We start from the raw sequence: 22,988 nt of genomic DNA, 5'->3' as shown, positions 1-22,988 counted from the left end.
TTAAACTTTCTGACTCATTTCCAACTCCTTCGGATACCTACTGCTCTGATATCAATCCTAGATACCACTCATCACCTGTAGAAAACTGAACATCTGTACAGGAACTGGCAATTCCTGCACAATAATATGAGACATGTCATAACGATGTCTTCCTTGAGCTGCAGTCTTCAATTTTCTATTCAATGGGGGCAAAAATTTTTCTAAGTTTAATTAATAAAACTTATATCTTAATGCCCATGATTATACACTTGGCCATTTTCAATTTACAACCCTCGGTACATCCTTTCTGAGGCTATTTCCTTGTTGAAAGCTGGTTGTTGATTCACTGTTGGCTTGCTAGGCCTATCACAGCTTCACCGGTGCCCTGTTATCCACCTAACAGAGTGGAGGAGACTGTGGAAGTATGAGTTGCGTGGAAGTGGGAAATGAAAGGACACATTGGTTCCAGCAAACAAGTCATGTGAAACAGGACAGTGCATTCACTCCTCTTCTTCATTGTGGTCTTGTGTGAGATAATGATTAAGGTGGCAGAGAAAACTGGAGAAGACCAAATGAAAACAGTGGTATTCACAGGTGTCTTGATGATCTGGGGAAATAGGAAGGATTAGATTCAGGAACAGCTGGGTGCTTGGGAGACAGTATGGAATGAAATTTTATGTACACAACTGTGAGATCCTTGTTAGAAATAGAAAGCAAGCTAACCCAACTAGTGGAATAAAGATTCGAGGTGAACAGCTGAAGAAAGTGGGAAGTGTCAAGCATTTGGGAAGTGCGACAGAGGAAAAGAAAAAAAAAAAAAGTAAAGTATAGAACTTACTACATCTCAATACTGACCTATGCATCTGAAATGTGGGAAATGAAGAAAAAAGATGTAAGCACATTAAAGGCACACAAAATAAAGTTCCTAAGAAGTAGGATAGGAGTAACAAGGAGAGATAGGGTAAGGAAAGAAAGGTTCAAGGGAAATAGTGAGAAAGGAACCCTTGCAAAGCAGGCTAGAAACATCAAGGCTAAGATTGTATGGGCTCTTAAAGGGAACGGAAAACAAGAGGATTCCCAAGAAGACACATGAAATGAAGATGCAAAGAGAAAGACCAAGGGCTAGATGTCTGAAAGATGTGGAGGAGTGTGTTGAAAAAAAGAGGCTAGGACCAGACCAGAGTGAAAACAGAAACATTGTGGGGAAAACAGGACTAGATGGTGAGGCTTATGTTCCAAACAGACTCAGCCTAGGTCTGGAAACTGTTCATGATGATGGTGGTGGTGGTGGTGGTGGTGGTGGCTAAACCTACCAAGAACCACAATATGGCATATACTGAGGGTTTAAGTTTCCTTGTCCAGACTGTCTCATTGCATTTGTGCCTTGAAAATGAGGGTGTGTTCACCTGTTGAAATATGGGTGGTTGTTTAAGATGACATCAGGCTGCATTTCTATAAGTTGGCCGGTTTTGGCTGAACATTTTATACACCAGGAGAAATTCAAAGTTTCATAATTTACTTACTGACAACATATTTTTGAGAAATCTCAAATTTATTTGGCATTAGATGTATCAATACATACCTCTGTCAACTAATAAGAATTTTTCATCTTTGATTAAACGTAATATTTAAATATTCACCTTCATACACTCTCTTTATAGTTAAGGCTGCCTTGAAATAAGCACAAGCTGCAGGACTAGTTTTCCACTCACCAAAAGAGCATGTTGCCATGGATTGTAATTGCTGTGGTTGGTAGAATTGGCTTCTCCATCATGATTTGTTCCAAAATTTGCTGTGCTACCAGTGTCCTCAGGAACATTACAGTGCTGTGATGAAGGAGTCCAAACTGCTCTTGGTGCAGCATTATTGCTTCCTAAATATGTTTCAAGCTTTTTACTATACAGGACCATAAAGAGTTCAAATGTTGTCTTAAACAGTTAATTTAGGGCTCAGAAATATAACAAGGAAATAATAAACTCATCAACAAAGGATAGTGCATGCTTTTATCATTCAATCAAAGCCATAAGAAATATATTATGTAATATTTAGAATTACTTCAAGCAAAATACAACAATGCGTGTCACAATGTGAGACAGTAAGAGAAAGAGAGAGAAAGAGAGGGAGACAGAGGGGAGGGGGATGAATAAATACACTGAAAGGCTGGGAAAACTGGACGGAGTCGATTAGTCAAACCTACAGCATTTTGCAATTCCAACAAAAAAATATTGGCGCCACTAATGTTCATTATGTGCAACTGTTTCAGAGTCACGATCAGCCCCATCTTAATGCGGCTGTTACGCATGTTAACATGGGGCTGGAGGGGGCACTGATGGCAGAGGGCGTGGGTCACATTTCAGTGGTGCCAGTCGAGTCTATCAGTAGATCAGGTTTCACTAGGCACGGCCTGCAACTCAATAGATATGAGGAGGGGAGGCTGGCAAAGATTATAGGTGACAGTGTAGTGGGTGGTGGTGGGTGCACTCATGGAAAAATTCCTGTAGCAGTTGGTGTTAGAGCTGCACCTTTTTTAGATTGAAGTCAGCTGATATAAAGGAAATCCCTCTAACTAAAGGCTCACCTACAGAGGATGTCATGTTTCCAAGTAGAGAAGGAATTAGTATATTTCATCAGAATATAAGATGTATTAGTGATAAAGTTAGTGAACTGCTTATAGACGTTGACTGTGAAATTATTGGTATGTCGGACCACCACTTAAATAATATGACAATTCAGAGACTTTCCTTACCAGGAGACAGATTAGCTGGCTGTTTTTCAAGGAGTTCCTTGCGGGGTGTGGGAGTGGCTATGTATGTAAAATACAGTATTCCATTTGAGTCCATAGACTTATCACAACACTGCACAGAACAGATATTTGAATGTTGTGCAGCGACAGTTGAATTTAGTGAAACTAAACTTCTAATTGTTGTTGTTTATAAGTCCCCTAACTCTGACTTCAGAGCATTTCTACTCAAGCTAGAGAGGGTTTTTTATTCACTTTTCAGGAAGTACCAGAAATTAATTATATGTTGTGACTTCAATATAAATTTTGTATTTGATGGTGCAAGAAAAAGGATGTTGGTAGATATCCTAAATTCATATGATCTGATGCAGACTGTGTTTCTTTCAACTAGGGTGCAGGGGAACAGTAGCTCAGCCATAGACAATACTTTTATTCATTCTTCATTACTAGACGGGCATTCTGTTAGTAAAAGGGTGAATGGCCTTTCAGACCATGAGGCACAAATTTTAACACTAAAATTCTTTTGTACTCAAACAAATGTCACATATAATTACAAACTATCTAGGAAAGTTAATCCAACAGCAATACAGTTTTTTAAATCTCACCAAGGAACAAGAGTGGCAGGATACTTATGGTGCCGATAACATAGATGACAAATATAAAGCTTTCCTTAACACATTTCTCAAGCTCTTTGAGAGTTTGCTAAACAGGGTACTAGCAGTAATAGGCAGCCCAGGTTGCTGACTAGTGGGATAACAATATCATGTTGAACAAAGTGGGAATTATATCAAAATGTTAGAAGTAGTCACAATCGAGTTACAGTAGCCCATTACAAACAGTATTGTAAGGTGCTTAAAATGTTATTCACAGGATAAAATTAAAACTATATGGTCAGTTGTGAAGGACATGTCTGGTCAGCAACACAAGGTCGACAATATAGTCAGTTCATAGTAAAAATATTTCTGTTACTGATAAATCAGATATATGTACAGTATTTAACAATCATTTTCTGAGCATTGCTGGTGAATTAAATAAAAATTTGGTTTCTACAGGGAACCGTATAATTTTCTTGGCAAATGCCTTTCCGAGACTGATGTCTGATATACTCCTCTGTGATACAGACAAGGGGAAAATTGAATCAATAATTAAATCAATGAAGACTAAGGAGTCTCATGGATATGATAGAGTGTCCAGCAGAATATTAAAGTACTGTGCTGCACACGTTAGCCCTGTATTTAGCCATATTTGTAATTTTTTCTTTAGGAATAGTCAGTTTCCTGAACAACTAAAGTACTCAGTAGTAAAGATGCTTTATAAAAAGGGGAAAAAGGGTAATGTAGACAATTTTAGACCTATTTCTATGCCATTAGTGTTTGGTAAAGTTATTGAAATGGCTGTGCATGTAAGGATAAATGATCATTTTATATCACATGATTTGCTATCAAATGTACAGTTCGGCTTTAGAAGTTGTTTAACAATTGAAAATACTATATTCTCTTTTCTTTGTGAGGTACTGGATGGGTTAAACAAAATGTTTCGAATGCTAGGTATATTTTTTGATTTGACTAAGGCGTTTGATTGTGTTGATCACAAAATATTGCCCCAGAAGTTGGACCATTACGGAATACGGGGAGTAGTTCAAAATTGGTTCACCTTTTACTTTAGCAACAGACAGCAAAATTTCATTATTCACAATGTTGAGAATGGCTGTGATGTGGGGTCTGACTGGTGTACAGTTAAGTGGGGGTGCCCCAGGGATCAGTGTTGGGGCCACTCCTGTTCCTTATTTATATAAATGATATGCCCTCTAGTAGTACGGCTAACTAAAATATTTCTGTTTGCGGATGACACTAGTTTGGCAGTAAAGGACGTTGTGTGCAACATTGGCCAGGTTTCTAATAGTGCAGTTCATGACCTAAGTTCATGGCTTGTAGAAAATAAACTAATGCTAAATCATAGTAAGACTCTGTTTTTACAGTTTCCAAAACACAATCCAACAAAAACTGACATTTTAATTTCTCAGAATGGGATATGACTAGTGAACTGAACAGTTCAAATTTCTAGGTGTTCAGATTGATAGTAAACTGTCGTGGAAAGCCCACGTTCAGGATCTTGTTCTAACATTCAATGCTGCTATTTTTACTGTTAGAATGGAATCTGAAGAGTAATCTTTCGACACGAAAATTAGTCTAGTTTGCTTATATTCATTCGCTTATGTCATATGGTATTATATTTTGCGGTAATTCTTCCCATTCTAAAATGACATTTTTGGATCAGAAACGGGCGGTTTGGCCAATCAGTGGTGTAAGTTCAGCAACCTCTTGTCGACTCCTGTTCACAAGTCTTGGTATTTTGACATTGGCCTCTCAATATTTCCTTACTGTCGTTTCTTGTTAACAATACTAGCTTATTCCCAAGAATAAGCAGCTTTCACTCAGTTAATACTTGGCAGAAATCAAACCTGCATTTGGATCGGACTTCCTTAACTCTTGTGCAGAAAGGTGTGCAGTATACTGCTGCATCCATTTTCAATAAGCTACCACTTGCACTCAAAAATCTTAGCAGTAATCCACACGCTTTCAAATCGAAACTGAAGAGTTTACTCATGGGTCACTCCTTCTATTCTGTCGAGGAGTTTCTTGAAAAATTAGGGGTTCATAAACATTTTATTTTTATCTGTTACTACTTTTATGTTGTAATTTCATGTACTGACATGTTCCATGATCTTGGAGATTTGATTCTCAATTTGGTCCTACGGAACTTGATGTGCAAATAAAAAAAATAATAAATTTAGTTTAGCTTACAGAGGTTGAACAAAAATATAGAAACACCACAAGAATTGCATGCTTAAACATAAATGCAGGCTCTAGCCATGTCTGCATGTTGCACTGTCGTATTTGACCAAGAACGGCACCTGCACAATGTCCGCAATATATTGCAAGTGTGGTCAGAACACTGTGTCGTTGTGAGTGCACTATGTGGAGTTAAGTGAATTTGAACATAGTCAAAATACTGGTGTTTGTATAGTAGGTGCTTCCATAATTAAGGTAGCCAAAGTGTTTGGTGTTTCAAGGTGCTCTGTATCAAAGATTTATACTACATACAGCAAAAGCGGTTAATATCATCCACTAAGTCATAATGCAGACAAAAGAGTGTGTTGAGTGATTGTGACAATAAATAAGAATGACAGTTCCAAACTTCACTGTAGAACTGAATGTCGCACCCATGGACCCCTGAGCACCAAATCTGGATGAAAGGAGCTCCATAAATAGGGAATTGCACAGTGAGCTCGAAGTCCAAAACTGCTCAACACTGATTCAAATGTCTGTAGCAGGACAACATAGTGCCGAAGCTGTAAAACTTGAGACTATGGAGCAACGGAAGAAAGCCACTTGAGCATATGAGTCTGGTTGGGCACTATTTTCAATGTGTGGCTAAATTTACATCCCAAGAGTGAAACATGATTGAGGTTCGGCGATGATTTGGGCAGCCATGTCGTAGTATTCCATTGGCCCCACAGGTAATCTGCTACATTGCATTATGGCCAAGAACTATGTGACCATTTTAGCTGATCAGTATGGTACAATGTTTGTTCCTCAATGGTGAGGCTGTGTTCTAAGATGAGAGGGCCCCTTTTCACACAGCTCTCATTGTCCAGGACTGGTTTTGAGTACCAGGATGAAGTATCACATCTCCCTTGGCCAACAGTCACCAGATTTCAATATAATTGAGCCTTCGTGGTCTACTTTTGAGAGATGGGGGCATGATCGCTATCCACCTCAATCATGGTTACCTCAACTTGCCACTATTTTGTGGGACAAATGGTACATGATTCCCTTGAAAATACAGGATCTGTATTTATCCATTCCAAGAAGACTGGAAACTGTTTTGAATGGCAAAGGACTTGCTGCACCAAATTGGGCATGGTAATGGGTTATGTTTTTTGTGTTTCCATGTTTTCATTCACCAGCTGTAGTTAGCTAATGTACATCAGCAAATTTTCTAATTTATTTCAGAAATGGCAGTACATAAAATATGAACATCAATTATCTGTCTTCAGTACTTTGCAGTACTTTTATTTCAGTGTTCTGCCCATTAGGCAGATCTCTCTATAACATAGGCTCTCCATCAGTTTCTGACTTCTGTTCTTCTTTTAGTCATTACATAGCTGTTTTGCACTTTCGCCTCATCTATCAACCTCTATCTTTTCCTTCCTCTTTTCTTTTTCTTTTCACCATTTGTTCCAAGGTGTCTTCAGTAAGCACTGACTACTACTTAGGCAATGTCCTAACCACATCTTCTCTCTTTAAAATTGCCTGTAATATTTGTCTTTTCTCACTGACCAGTCTTAATACTTCTTCATTCTTAATTCTTTCTGTCCAATTTATCTTCTCCATCCTCATCAACATCCACATCTCAAAGGCTGTGATGTCTGCAGTACAAGCAACACAAAATTGAACATTTCAATTACTTGCCTTTGACTGTATCCTGCAGATTGTGACTCATATCCCCTTCATATGTATATAACTTCAATTATGCCTGCAATCAATCCTGTGCTCCATGGGTCATTCATTTCCTTCTGCAAAAGCACAACCAAGACCAGTCTCTTACAACAAGTCACTACATCTATATCTACACAAATACTCTGCAAGCCACAATACGGTGCTTGGTGGAGGGTGTCCTGTACCCACTATTTGTCATTTCCTTTTCCGTTTCACTCGCAAACAGTGTGAGGGAAAAACTGATGTCTATATGCTCTGTATGAGCCCTAATTTCTCATACCTAATCTTCATGGCCCTTACGCGCAATGTATGTTGGCGGCAGTAGCATCGTCCGGCAGTCAGCTTCAAATGCCAGTTCCTCTTGCTACCAAACTGGAGGTGGGACCACGTGCTGAAGTACATGTAACACATACCACCTGTACTGCAATTACTGTGCAGCACTCAAAGAGCGTATGGCAAGTCCAGCCACTTAAATGACAAACTATCAAACTGTGACACTGAAAAATTGGCTGCTTCATTGCTGAACATGTTACAGATCACAAAACCAATGGCTTCAACAGCTCTGGCATCAATACCTTTGCCTCAATATGAGCTCCTCTGGAAAGGTAGGATCTGTCCCTTAAGCACATCCTTCATTCACAATCCTTTGGCTTTAACTCAATTAGTCCCACCAAAAACTGTGCAGTTTAGACTTCATCCTTTCCTCTCCTTCTATTGTCTACCTCTTTTGTTCACCATTATAACACTGCTTCCTTCTCTCTCTATCTCTCTCTCTCTCTTTTTCTGTTTTGTTACCATAATTAATTGCATTTTGACCCTTCTAATAGTTCCCTAGCACCTCCTTGCCTTGTAATAATAAAACACAGCCATTTCATTCAAATGATCTCCCAAATCCTTTGCTGTCTCTGATACAATTCCAACGTTATCAGTAAATCATCAAGTTTTTGCACAGTTGAGGTATATCAACTGTTTTGCAGTTTTCTTCTAGTAGGAGAATGTATATCAAGAATCAACACTTGCAATTTTAGACTTAACAACTTTATGCTGTACGATAGTTAACTGAGCCTTCAGTTCCAAAAGTATATTTATACTGTGAGCATCTCTCTTGCCATATCCAGTTGAACTTTGACAAGTTACTGTCAAAGTTCTCCTTTAATGTCATTTAGTTCTTGTAACTAGTCTGGTTTCTGTAGAAGTTGTATATAACCTTACTCATTGTATTTTCTGTCTGATAACTTTAAAATTTCAAAGAATGTGTCTTAGTCAGCATCAGTTATATACTTCTCTTTGGAAATTATGAATACCTCTGTATATATGAAAATCTCTGTACATAAAAGGCAATGTCCTGACTGACTGACTCATATTGCCCAACCCAGACCGTTACGGACAGAACCTTGAAATTGGGAGAAGATGTGGATCTTATACTGTTAGCATGAAATTACAGTGAAATCCAGACCTTTGTAGCTGCTTACAGGCATTGATAAATATCAATGGGGACAGTTGAAAATGTGTGCCCCAACCGGGATTCGAACCCAGGATCTCCTGCTAAAATGGCAGATGCTCTATCCGATTGAGCCAGAGAGGACACAGAGGATAGTGTGACTACAGGGACTTCTCTCTGGCACGCTCCCCGTGAGACCCACATTTCCAACTTATTGTCCAAACACTACATTTGTAGTGCCCCTGCCCACTATAATCATTACTCGTGGCAGGGGCACTACAAATGTAGTGTATGGACAATAAGTTGGAAATGAGGGTCTCATGGGGAGCAAGCCAGAGACAAGTCATCCTGCAGTCGCACTATCCTTTATGTCCTCGAAGGCTCAGTCAGATATAGCTTCTGCCATATAAGCAGGAGATCCTGGGTTTGAGTCCCGGTTGGGTCACACATTTTCAACTGTCCCCGTTGATATTTATCAATGCCTGTAAGCAGCTACAAAGGTCTGGATTTCATTGTATTTCATTCTTCAAGAGCTGCAAGATCACCAATTGTATACGTTCTTTCGAACACCGTATTCATACACTGTCAGCATATTATAAGAAGGGATTGTCCGAAATACCACTCCTAAGGGGGTGAAATAGTGGATGAAAGGCTTTTTGAAAGTATGTCACTATTAAAATAATTTTGAAGCTAGACCTACGGAAACTGGTATTTGGTTTCTTGGTCAGAAATATGTATTCCAGCATTTTTTTAAATTTAACCTTACGCAGGTGAAAACTTTTCTTTGAAAATATATCATTATTAAAGAACTAGTAAAGCATTTTTAAAGCTACATCTATGGACATCAGTATCTCACTTCTCAATTACAAATAAAAAGTAAGTCTTTCAGTGCTTCTATAAACTTAATCCCTAATGGGGTGAAATAGGGGGTGAGATTTTTTACAAAAGTATTTTATTATGAAAGCATTTTTAGAGCTAAATCTATGAAACTTTAGATTTGCTTTCTCAGTCAGAAACAAAAAAGATTTAACCCCCATAGGGGTGAAACACAGGATGAAAGCTTTTATGGAAATATTTCATTGTGCAAGCAGTTTTGCAGCTAAATCTTTGAAAATTTGTATTTGGCATCTCTGTTAGATATAAACCATATGCATGTCACTGTTTTTGGAAATTCAGTACCTAATGGCGTGAAATGTTTTATGAAACTATTTCATTGTGAAAGCATTTTCAAAGCTAACTCTTTGAAAAATTGGTGTTTGCTTATTGGTTAGAGGTGAAAAAATACGTGTTTCACTGTTATTGGAAATTCAACCCCTAAGGTGTGAAATACCACCAGCCTGATTCACTGACTCATCATCGCCTAGCCCAAGCTGCTAAGGATTGAAACTTGAAATTTGGAGAAGATGTGGATCTTATACTGTAGGCATCATTTAAGAAGGGATTGTCTGAAATTCTATTCCTAAGAGAGTGAAATGGGGGATGAAAGGTTTTATGAAAGTATGTCACTATTAATGAAATTTTAAAGCTATATCTACAAAAATTGGTATTTGGTTTCTCAGTCAAAAATAAAGAAATAAGTATAATTGACTGGATTTTAGAAAAGCTGCGTAGTCGCAAACAGACCGGTACTAGTGGCTTTTGGTGCATTTATTCCAAATTATATGTTCCAGGCTCTGCCCATCATCAGATTTCCATTTCACAGCAAAAATAACTTTGAGAGTTTGTTCATTGCTCATACATGCATGCACCAAAAGGTGTGACAATATAATTTAAACTTCTAAAATGGGAAAGTTGGTTGTGAGAAGTTTTTCTTAGTCCTTCTACCAAGCAATACTCCCATTTTACAAGTTTAAATTGTATGTCACACTTTTTGGTGTGTTAATGTAAGAGTAATGAACAAACAGTCAAAGTCATTTTTGCTATGAAATGGAAATCTGATGATGGGCAGAGGCCAAACATGTCATTTGGAATAAGCACACCAAGAAACTAGTAACTGTCTGTTTTGTGACTACTCAGCTTTCCTAAAATCCAGTCAACTACATTAATAATAATGGTCGCGTACCTCTATTGGCAGTTTCAGGCCAACATACATAAATGAAATGTGTTTCAGCATTTTTCAAAATTTAATCATATGGGGATGAAATATTGGGTGAAAACTATTTTTGAAAATGTCATTATTAAAGTACTACTAAAGTATTTTTTAATCTACATCTATGAACACTGGTTTTTGACTTCACGATTACAAATAATAAAATACATATTTCAGTGTTTCTGGAAACTGAACTCCTATGGAGGTGAAATAAGGGACGAGATTTATTTATAAAAATATTTTATTATGAAAGTATTTTTAAAGCTAAATCTATGAAAGTTTAAATGTGGCTTCTCATTTAGAAATAAGAGAACTCATGTTTAAATGTTTTTGGAATTTGATTCTCTATGAGGAGTGAAACGGGGGATGAAAGTTTTTGTGGAAATATTTCATTGTGCAAGCATTTTTGAAGCTAAATCTATGGGCATTTGTACTTGGCTTCTCTCAACAATGGAAAATCCAGGCTGGAATGTAACAATATTATGAAAAGGTTAGTTGCTACTCATCATATAGAGAAAATGGTGAGTCGCAGATAGGCACAACAAAAAACCTGTCAGAAAATGAGCTTTTGACCAACAAGGTCTTTGTTGGAGATAAAACAAACAAACAAACAAACAAACAAACAAACACACGCACGCACGCACGCACACACACGCGTGCGCACATATGCACATGCACGCATGCATGCACGCGCACGCGCGCGCGCGCGCACACACACACACACACACACACACACACACACACACACACACACACACACACACACAACTGCAGTCTCTGGCTGCTGAGGCCACAACAGCCAGAGATTGAGGTCATGTGTGTGTGTGTTGCATAAAACATACACATGTCACTGTTTTTGGAAATTCAACCCCAATGGGTTCAAATAGGGTCAAACTGCTTCACTGACTCATCATTGTCCAACCCAAACTGCTAAGGATAGAAACTTGACGTTTGGAGAGGGTGTGGATCTTTTACTGTAGTGTCTTATAATAAGGGATTGTCTGAAATTCTACTACTAATGGGGTGAAATAGGGGATGAAAGGTTTTTGAAAGTATGTCGCTACTAAGGGAATGTTGAAGCAAGAATTACGAAAACTGGCATTTGGTTTCTCAGTCAGAAAACTGGCATTTGGTTTCTCAGTCAGAAAATAAAAAAATTGTGTTTCACTATTTTTGGAAATACAACCACTAAGGAGGTAAAATAGTGGGTGGGAGTTATTTTGAAGATAAATGATTACTAAAGAACTACAGAAAGGATTTTTAAGGTTACACCTGTGACAACTGGAATTTGACTTCTTGGTTAGCAATACAAAATATGTGTTTCAGTGTTTCCAGAAATTCAACACCTAAGGGAGTGCAATAGAGGATGAAAATCTTTAAGAAAGTATTTTGTTACATTAAAAAATTTTAAAGCTAAATTTATGACACTTTTCAATTAGATGCAAAGAACTATTTGTTAGGCGATAAAAGGTGCTACGGGAATACCTCCACAAGAAAGTAAAAGGCATGAGTAACAAAAACCTTGGACTATAGCTACCAGAATCGATTTTTGGTCATAAGTACATTTAGAAAAGACCATGCTTATATGGCCTCAAGTAGTGTGAAAAGCTTAGAAGTTATTGCAAATTATGAACAACATAAAAATCCTATTAAATAAAACAAAAAAATCTCTGCAGGCCATACAGTCTACATGAGCGAATCAGCAGGCACTAAGATAGTCTTTAGTATCCAGGACTAGAATTTAAATAATGTAATTATACAGAAGGCATATGTGAGAGAAATCTCCAAATATAATATGGTTATTTAGCACTGAATATAATGGTAACTCACTGGATCTCAAAGCAGTTAAAGGAAAATCTTTGCAAAGAATGTGTTACAAACAACTGATAGACTTCAGACATGGTACAAAGTTTTTGGGAAACAGGTAGCTAGTTTACATTACTCCCACTTTGGAACGAGTACAGAGTATGCCACAAGAACAGCCATGTATATGTGAAGTCAGTGGCTTGCTGAACTTAGGGAACAACAACATAGCACAGTAACTTGCAATAAAATGATTAAAAAGGACAATAGGAACCTCTATTATATGACACTTGGCAGTCACTCACTAAGAATAACAGTGTCAGTGCAGATGTATCAATGGCAATCTTGTAAAGAGACTTGTTTGTTTTTCTGCTCATTATTGTTGCTGCTGTGGTTTCTGCCCACCATTCTTGCCAACTGCAGAGAGATTATGAATACAGACAAAGGTGTACTGATTAGTAACAAGTCTTCTGTAACAAACTGTTCTTCAGTGAGCTGTACTTTTATGAAGACTTTTTCCTCAATGTTTTCATGCTGCACGGCACCCACTCTCACTAGTTTTTGAGTGTTGTGGCATGAGAGGGACTAAAAAATAATGTGTTAATTAATGTTAACACTAATCAAGCATACATATCTTGTAAACTGACTCATTCCATGTCATGACCTATGAAACATGTAAATAACTAACACAAAGCCAACACCAATTTCACGTTTAAGGGTCTCACAGTTACCATTTGTGGAAATAATACAACACAATGTAGCAAACTTTCACATCTCAATATCACACTGATAGTACAGAGATCTTCATACTTAATTTGGATAGGCTGGTACCTAAATCAATTCTTCTTGTCTGAGACAGGAGAAGATACAATAACACACCAGCCAAACTGTGATGCACTGTACGAAACCCAGTATTCTTACACGTGGAAGCTTCATTACCTAATAATTATCATAGTGTATCATTCTTCTGTGGTGACAACAATAAAACTACTTTATAGTGCGAGTGATTTGTTTGCTACATGTGTCTGTTTTTTAGATTGTTCCTATGGTACACTATTTCTGGTTGCTGCAGCTTTTATAAACACAAACAGCAGATCAAGAATTTAACATGAACAGAGATGGAGCACAATCTTAGACGAGATGAGAAAGAACTGCTGCATATCAACAGGGAAGGATGCAGAAGCATTCCGTGCATACAGTTGGGTGAGAGGTGGGAGGTTAGAGGTAGGGGTGCATTGGCGTGAAGGGGGAGTTGGGGGAGAGCTGGGGGTGGGTGTGAGGTGTGGGGGTGGAGGGATTGGGGATAGGGATAGGGAAAGGGATAGGGGTGGGGGTAGGTGCAGGAGCATGGGGAGGAGGAGGGGGAGGAGTGGGAGGGGAGTATTTCCAGTCTTATTCAACTTGGAGGCCTCCTTCAGGTCAGGCGTCATGTGGTTGGAATTCCTGCAGAGGGAAAAGAATGCGATGGTTGGGGTGGCAAGGCAATTGATAGTCAGTAGAAACCTAGCTGAGTAACAGGTGGTGATGGCAAAATCACAAGGAACCCCAGTTTAGGCCAGAAGACAGTCTGCTGTCTACTGGGCACAATGGTGAACTGAGTGTGGCAGTTACAATGCTAGTGGTGCCACTGAATCCTATACTGGATTCCATGGTTCAATCATGATAAAACTATAGTCCTGCAGAAATGCAACAGAGTGGAGTGATCTGTACCACAAGAAATTGGAGTGCATTCAATTTCAGCATGCAACTTAATTTGAAATGGCATATGTGGGACAGCCACGTCAATTTATTATCAAAGAATATGCCCAGAAAGCGGAAATATACACTACTTTGAGACACTGGATTCCTAGGAAAAGTTCTAGATCTGGGTAGGTCATGGGAGGATGACAAAAGTGGGTGATCCATTTTTTGCGGAAGAAAAATGAGAGCCATGGGTGTGCATGAAAGACAAGGATTCTTGGAGCTGACATTTGGTCATCACCAAGGACTGAGAGCTGTACCAAATGCAAAAGTCATTTACATAGAGGGCAGGAGTGACTGTTGGTCCCACATATTATGTAAGTCCAGAAATAGCTATAAGGAAAAGGGTGACTCTGAGCACATAACACTGCATTTGGGCGGAGCTGAGATGTATTCTAACTATGAATGATTGTTGTAACAGGAAATAGTTGATAAATACCAGCCAAGTGTCACAAATGCCCCGGCCATGGATTGTGGACAAGATAACACAGTACCATGTGATATAGGTCAAAGATGTAGAGGTCTTTAGTACAGGCTAGCAGTATTATCATTTCTAATCTGACCAGGTGCTCTGCTGCAAACTGGTCTTTCCAGAAAGCACACTGGTAGGTACATAAAAGACAACAACAACCTGAGGACCCAGTGCAGTCAACATACCACCATCCTCTCGAGTAATTTACATAGCACATAAGTAAGGCTGGTTAGGTGGCAGCTATCAATGGAAGAAGGGTCCTTTCCTGGCTTCAGGATCAGGCTAATGATACTATTCCCCCACTGTGAGAAAATGGCACTCTGAACCAGATACAATGTTAGAAACACTGAGATAATTTTTCTGATCTGCGCTCAGGGGACAAAAAGTATAGGGGAAGACAGATTAGAATATATTCAACAAAGAATCAAGGATGATGATTTTAAGTGATATTCTGAGATAATGAGGTTGGCACAGGGGAGAAGCTCATGGTGAGATGCATCAAATGAGTCAGAAGACTGATGGCAAATGAAATGGTGAAACCATTTATTTGGCAAATCACAGAATATGCTGCAGTAGGCAGGTTGCTGCAAAATAAATAAAGAAATAAATAAAATTTAAAAAAACACTAACTTTTTTATTTTCTCAACTCAGTAAACAAATAAAGTGTCTACCTTCTTATATCTACATCACAGCTACTTTCACATCATAGCAACATTGCTTTCTGATGATTACAGTAAGTCTTATTCAGTTATACAGTACAACCCAGCATAATACCCAAAAGGATTACATTCAAATTTATTATTTCTGCCCCAAAACGCTATTTTACACTTTCCTATAATATCAAAAATAGGAATGAAAAAGGGAAATACATATACTTACCAGAAGAGATTTTCCTCCAGATATTCTGTGAACTTGGACGAGCAGCAGATCCAGGCATGCTTGAATCCAAAGACATATCTACAGCATCCCTAGAAAGATACAAAATAGCAGTTACTTAATTTAGAACTTTTATATATAAGATTTGCAAATAAATTTTGTGATGTGAAGTGTGTCACGCAGCCACTTGTTACATGTTGTTGTGATCTTCAGACCAAAACGGCTTTGATACAGCTCTCCATGGTATTCAGTCCTATGCAAGTCTCTTCATCCATTCATAACTACTGCAACATACATCCACTTGAATCTTTTTACTGTAGTCCAAACCTTGGTTCTCTCTTTTCAGTTATTACCCAACATACTTTCCTCCACCATCAAAGTAATTGTTTCTTTATACCTAAAGTATGTGCCCTGTCAAACTACTTTTTCTACTCAAGATGTGCCATAAATTACTTTCTCCCCAGTTCAATTCAGTGACTCTTCAATAATCATCCAGTCTACCCATCTAATCTGCAGCATTCTTTTGTAGCACCATATTCAAAACAGCGCAATTTTCTTTTTATCTGTACAGCTTACTGTCCATGGTTTCCTTCCATACAATGCTACACCCCAGACAAATACTTTCAGAAATTCTTTTCTTGCTATTGCTGGTCAATATTTTATACACTTTCCACTTCAGCCAAAGTTAGTTATTTTGATACCCAAACAGACAAATTCTTCCATTCTTTTTGGTGTGTCATTCCCTAACCTAGATTTCTCCATATCACCTGATTTAGTTTTTATATTCTCCATTACCTTGTGTTACTTGTGTCACTGTTCATTTTATAACATCTTTTCAACCCATTCTGTTTAATTGATCTTCCAAGTCCTTTACTGTCTGACAGAACTGTAATGCCACTGGAAAACCTCAGAATTTTTATGTATTCACCCTGGACTTCATTTCCTTTCCCAAACTGGTTTCCTTTACTGCTTGTCCTTAACGAAAGATTGAATAACATTGGTGAAAGGCTATGACCCTGTCTCATAATTGCACTTTGTTTTCCATACGGTGTTTGTTCCTTTTATTTTATCCCTTCTGTTCCGGCATAACATCAAGCGCCGGCATGTCGGCCTGGAACATTACAGCAGAGAGGGCTGTGAGATGAAGTCAGTCAATAGTATGTGCGACACCACAACAGGAGCGGCCCCTATACAAAGAGAACATAAGCGCCACTCCGCCTAACCGCAGCCGCACTAGAAGACCAACTATCATCCAAATGCTTTAGCCGGCACTAACGAACTGTTGTGTTTCGCTTGCACTGAAATTGTATATACCAAAGGACATTGATTATTTTTATGTCGTCAATTGCTTGCAACACCTGTTTGTGAAAACGCAAAGTTAAGATTGTCAATTTAACTTGCTGTAATAAACTCCATTAATAAGATTTGCTTGAAATGTTGTCTATCTGAGAAAACAGCTTCCTAGGCAGCCTATATTAGACGAGTGGGCAGGATACGACATTTGGCGACGAGTTATAAGAAGAACCCAGTGCCTGGTGGCCATTGAATTTTCTTTTGTATTTTGCTGATGCCTTAATTCTCTCTTGTCTTTACTTTTCATGGGTGTTTACTTTCTTTAACAGTCTCTTATCAGGTTTTTGCTAAGCAGTGTTTTCAGGTGGGCGATGCAGAAATTTTCTTTGCTTTTGTAGTTTTTTCTTTGCTTGTCTTGTCTGTTTCTTGCATTTGTCTCTTCCAACATGCCCATCCCACCTATCCCACCCCTGCTCAGGCGCCGCAGTTGCCAGCGTTAGATGCAACACATCTAATGCAGATGTTTCAGTTCCAGACTCAAATATCTACACTGCTCAACGCGGTGGAGCAGCTACTGGCCAACGTTGCGTGCCTGATGGAACAAGCAAAACCTACATCAGCTATACCAACTTTTCACCAATTTCATGAACAAGAAGAGGAATGGCTCGAGTGGTTGCAATAGTTTGAAGCTCGTAACATACTAGGTACTGTGAAACTTCCCTATCTCTTGTCCAAGGTAGGCAGTGCAGTGTTCAAACTTATCCAGAAGTTGCATCTTAATGCTACTCCAAGTGAACTTTCATATAATCAGGTTGTAGATTCATTAACTATCTATTATGACAAACAAATAAATGTGGTAGCAGCTAGGTATCGATTCTTTAATTGCAAAAAGCGGTCACAGCAAACTTATCGTGAGTGGGTAACAGATTTGCACGGTATGACGAGGAAATGCAAATTCAAACGTTCTTCAGATTTTATGTTGCGTGATGTGATCACGTACCACGTACCTCATGTCAAACTTAGAGAACAGATTTTGAAACAGTCCAATCCATCATCTCAGCAGGTAGTGTAAATACTGGATCAGTACAATTCAGGTGCCCTGTCAGCTGATAAATTTGAGCAGCCAGCACTTTGTTGACCTGAGTCCCTTGTTTGCAACCAGCCCATTCGGTAGTTGCAACACGCGCTTGCCAAGCCGAGTAAACAATGCTCCACTTCGCATAAGCAGCTCGCTACACAGGCGAACAGAATTAAGTCTTGCCCTCAGTGCTATTCAAGGCACAAACGCCAAAACTGCCCCTTCCAACAAGCTCAGTGTTACACTTGTGGCAAGAAAGGATATGTACAATCTGTATGTCTGCAATGGAACAAACTAAGAATTCAGCCCACTCACAAAAATCTAATCACAAGGCCAACGTCATTAATGCAGTATATTCAAAGTCTGCAACAGGAATTTGTGAAACTGGCATGCAAACAATTTCTCCAGTGACACACCATTCCATGAAACTTTTTGTTCATTTGCTTCTTTGTGGGGAAACGTGTGAAATTTCAGTTGGACATGAGTGCCTCTGTCACACTACTTAATCGTCACACATAAGGACATTTAGGCTACCCATGTCTGACTAAAACTAGACAAACGCATGGCTTATAATGGACAAGACATTCCCGTTCTCGGAAAATGTTCTTAAAGAATTGCCAAGATAGCGGAGCTATTGCGCCCATACAAGCTAGTCAATGGGCCAGCCCAATGATTTTGCTCCCCAAAACTTCAGGTCACATTCGCCTGTGTTGACTTTAAGTGTACAGTCAACCCACAAACTGTGGCTGACATTTATCCACTGACACACCCAGAGGATCTCATCAACAGATTAGGCACTGGTCGCTACTTTTAAAAACATTGCTTAGCGCGATGTGTATCTTCAAATACCGCTTGGTGAAGAATCTCAAAAAGTGTGTGTAGTAAATACTCATTTGAGCTTGTTAAATATTTGCATTTGCCTTTTGGCAGTGCCTCTGAACCCGCCATTTTCCAATGGTATTTGGAACAGCTGACTGCTCAAGTGCCAAACTGTTCAAACTATTTGGACAATATTTTCATAGCAGGTCGTACACCTGAAGATCATATTACAAATCTGATTGCTTTGTTTTGTGTGTAATCTGATGCAGGACTACAGTGAAGACTGGACAAATGTGATTTTTTTAAACCTGAGTTGCAGTATCTTGCTCATGTCACAAACAGTCAAGTTGTACATCCTCTTCAGTCGCATTTGTTAGCCATACGAGATATGCCAGTTCCTCGCAATATCACAGAAATGCTGTCAGTCTTAGGGAAAATGGACTATTATATTTGGTTCATGCCGAATGCTCCACAAATCACATCGCTTACGTCACAAGAATGTCCCCTTTGTTTGGACAGGTGAGTGGCAAGTAGCTTCTCAAAAACTTAAAGATGCGTTGCACAGTGATCAATGCTTAGTTCACTCTGACCCTCACAGATCAGTTGTACTGCAAATTGTGCTTCCTCTTACAGAATCGGTGCAGTGCTTCTGCCCACAATTGGCAATAAAGACAGGCCTATTGCGTCACATCAAAAGTGTTGTCCAAAGCTCAGTGCAACTATTCACAAACTTAGAAAGAGGCTTTGGCTATTGTGTATGGTGTCATTAAATTCCACCACTCTTTGTATGGCAGAAAATTCTACTTAGTAACAGATCACAAGCCTTTGCAGTCCTTGTTTCAACCGATGAAACCAGTTCCTACATGAACTGCCCAAAAATTGCAAAGATGGGCTTTGTTGTTGACTCAATACCAGTACGAGATTGTGTATCACCTGACAGCTCGACAGGGTAACACAGACGCACTTTCACATCTTTCAATTGGTCCTGATACAGACTTCTGTTGCATCCTGTTGTCACATCGATGCTCAGGATTCTGAATTGATTCAATCTTTTCCGCTGAAGGAAAATTGCACAGGCCACAGAAGCTGATAAAGATTTGAGCATTTTGCTAACGTACATTTGCACATCTTGGCCTTGTTCCTTGCACAGCATAAAGAACTCTGTAGTGCGCCGATACTTTGCATGTTGACACAGCCTTGTTATACAGAAAGGAGTGATTCTTATTCAAAATGACAGTGGCAGTCACGTGTGTTGATTCCTAAAGCTTTGCAAAAAGAAGTGTGGCAGTTACTTCACCAAGGACACTGGGGGACTGTTCGTACGAAACAGTTAGCATGTCGACACTGTACTTGGCAGGGTATGGGCACCTAAATGGAAGAGATGATGTCGCAGTGTCACACATGTAGGGAAAATCAGTCTAATCTGCCACAAAAATTCTCTGCCTGGCCTAAGTCGCAACCACCATGGCAACGTGTGCACGTGGACTTTGCAGGACCTTTTTGGATCACTCATTAGTTGATTGTAGCTACTCATATAGCAAGTTTCCTTTTGCTGTGCCAATGAACTCGACAACGTCACTTAGTGCAATTCAGGTGTTGTCCTCTAGTTTTTACCTTGAAGGTTTACCTGAAATCATAGAGTCAGACAACGGCTCTCAGTTCATGTCAAATGAATTCGAAACATCCTGTGAACGAAGTGGCGTACAGCATCTAACTAGTGCACTGTTCCATCCACAGTGAAACGGTGAAGCAGAACGTTTTGTCAGAACCTTCAAGCAGCAGATGGCCAAACTTTACTCTGCACACACCAGGGATCAAGCATTGCAACTGTTTCTTATCTCCTATCATTCTCACCCACGAGATGGACCATCCCCGGCAGAACTGCTTCACAGCCGCCGCCACTGGACACTGCTCCACATTCTTCAGCATCTGGCACCGAAGAAAGGACAAAAGTATTGCTTAGCTCTGCATGATATTGTCTTTTACAGGGTTTTTAGTGGCAGCAGACAGTGGGCATGAAGTGAGATCATTCACTGACTTGCTGCTTGCATTTATCTCGTTATAGGTACAGACGGCTTCCAGTGTTGACATCACTATCAACTTCACCACTGTGCACACTGATCCTTCTGTGTCTCTTCCCCCATATTCATGAATCCAGAGGACAGTGCGGCCACAGCAGTCACCAGAAGGTGCCATCACGATGCCGTGGGACGGCCCCATGGTGACGGAGCTGGACCCACCCACACCGCAGCTGCCAATGCTTTCCACATCTGGTTATTGGCCTCTGGAGGTGGATGCGTACCCTTCTGGTCATTTTCCGGAGGATGTTTCTGCCAGAGTGAAGGCTGGATGGTGGAGTATGATTGGAAGCTTGACAACCCCTGCAGCCACAGCTTCCGGTCCAACGCAGCACCCACCCTTTGGCCTCCCTCGCCGTCCTCGCATTCTCTACATGATGACAGTCCATCGCTTTGGGGGAAGGGATGTTCTTGCAGTATCACATCCTCCAGCTTATCTCGAAGTACTCTCCCCTTCATTTCCATCGTATTGTATTGGAGTATCTTTCTTTGCACAGCCTTCCTATATATTCATTTTACTTTTCAGCCTTCCCATCTTTGTTTAGTACTGGCTTGCCATCTAAGGCCTTGCTTCTTCAAAGGTTTCTTTAATTTGCCTACATGCAGTGACTACCATTCCCATAGTTACATATGCTTCTACAGAATCCCATTTCTCTCCTATCTATTTTGTAATTCCCATCAATCTTGTTTCTTGTAGTCTATATTCCCTTTTGTTGCTGTGGTGGTCCAGGATGTAGAGCAGTAAATTCCAGTACTGGAGGTCCTGGGTTCAATCTTGGGCAGGAGGGGGGAGTTTTCCTAATTCTAGTACCTCTAGGGTGGTCCCAAGTCCATTCAGCCTTCTATCAAATTGAGTACTGGGAATCTTTCATGGGGTTAAAAGGCAGCGGGGAGCAATGAGATGACTATGACCTTCCTCTTCCTCCTCTTCTTCCTGTTCGTGCTGCAGTAGATTAAATGCTGCATTCTGCATGTAGTCAGGGCAAAAGCCTGTTCACATGTTGTGAACCACAGAATTTATCTTTTCATATTCCCTTTTACCCGCTTCATTTTTATATATTCTCCTGTTGTCAACTAAATTCAATATCTCACACTTTATCCAAGGATTAAAGAAAAATGGTAAACATCACTCATGGCTGACTGCTACCTACAAGACAGTATGAAGTGTGATCTATGATGTGGGGCATGTGATCAGCATGTTGCTAATCCCTCCAGTATTTACTGACAGCAGATGAATTCTGATGATGCTGCTGCTTCTTTATTCAAGCTAACTCCTCATTTCGTCTCACAAGGGTTGGGTGGACCTTGTACCAGACCTCTCTACCTCATAAAAAAACCTGATGAGGCAGCAGGTATGAAACATGGGCCCTTCCATACCAAAGGAAGCAATGCCAACCATTTAGCTACAGAAGTGGTAATCCAAGAATTAAAATATGCAATTACAATGCACAACAATGTATTAAAAAACTGATCAGATACTAATAATAAGCACACTTAACAAAAAATTATTCACCCCAGGTGACTCCTTGCTAATATACCACACCCACAAACCACCATCTCTAACATTGATAATGGCCTTAATTTAGCAAGGAAGAGACTTTACAAGTTTCTTCAGGTATTCCATGTATGGCTGAAGGCACCCATTGATGATTAGATCGATTGCTGCATTTCATTTCTCCGACTGTTCCGAATAGGCCTGGACATTTTCACAGGGATTAAGATTGGGTGATTTAACAGGCCAGTCGAGGTGCACTAAGAGGGCTGGATGTTTGACAAACTACAATCATACGTATGCATCCCTGTGGACATCGTTGTTACCGTCTTGGAAAACAGGAGCATCCCCGAAGATGCAGACACTTTCAAAACATCACAGTACCACCTCCGGCATGAACTACATCCTCCACACACAGTGAGTTAAAACTCTCACTGGGTCTTTGGTGCACTTGACACTTTGCGTCATTTACAAAGAACTGACTTGTTGATCCATATTGCATATCTCCAGTCAGCTACTGTCCAATCTGTGTAGTTTTTGGCCCACGACACGCAACTTTATGTGGTGCTGTGAGCAATGGCCTTCT

At 39.7% G+C, this 22,988-nt stretch overlaps 1 protein-coding gene across 6 annotated transcripts in view; it reads right to left on the bottom strand.

The window, feature by feature from the left end:
- LOC126251840 (pericentriolar material 1 protein-like) overlaps positions 1 to 22,988 on the bottom strand; it is a 781,694-nt gene that overhangs the window by 231,226 nt on the left and 527,480 nt on the right. For all 6 annotated transcript variants that reach the window (XM_049952507.1, XM_049952508.1, XM_049952506.1 and 3 more), the window contains 2 exons: positions 15,646 to 15,734; positions 1,692 to 1,852 (listed from right to left, as the gene is read on the bottom strand). In XM_049952507.1, the coding sequence (XP_049808464.1) occupies positions 1,692 to 1,852; positions 15,646 to 15,734 (250 nt within the window). The remainder of the gene's footprint in view (positions 1 to 1,691; positions 1,853 to 15,645; positions 15,735 to 22,988) is intronic.

The sequence above is a fragment of the Schistocerca nitens genome, chromosome 4 (genome assembly GCF_023898315.1).
Source record: "Schistocerca nitens isolate TAMUIC-IGC-003100 chromosome 4, iqSchNite1.1, whole genome shotgun sequence".
NCBI lineage: Eukaryota > Metazoa > Arthropoda > Insecta > Orthoptera > Acrididae > Schistocerca > Schistocerca nitens.
This window is presented reverse-complemented; position numbering and strand designations above follow the sequence as displayed.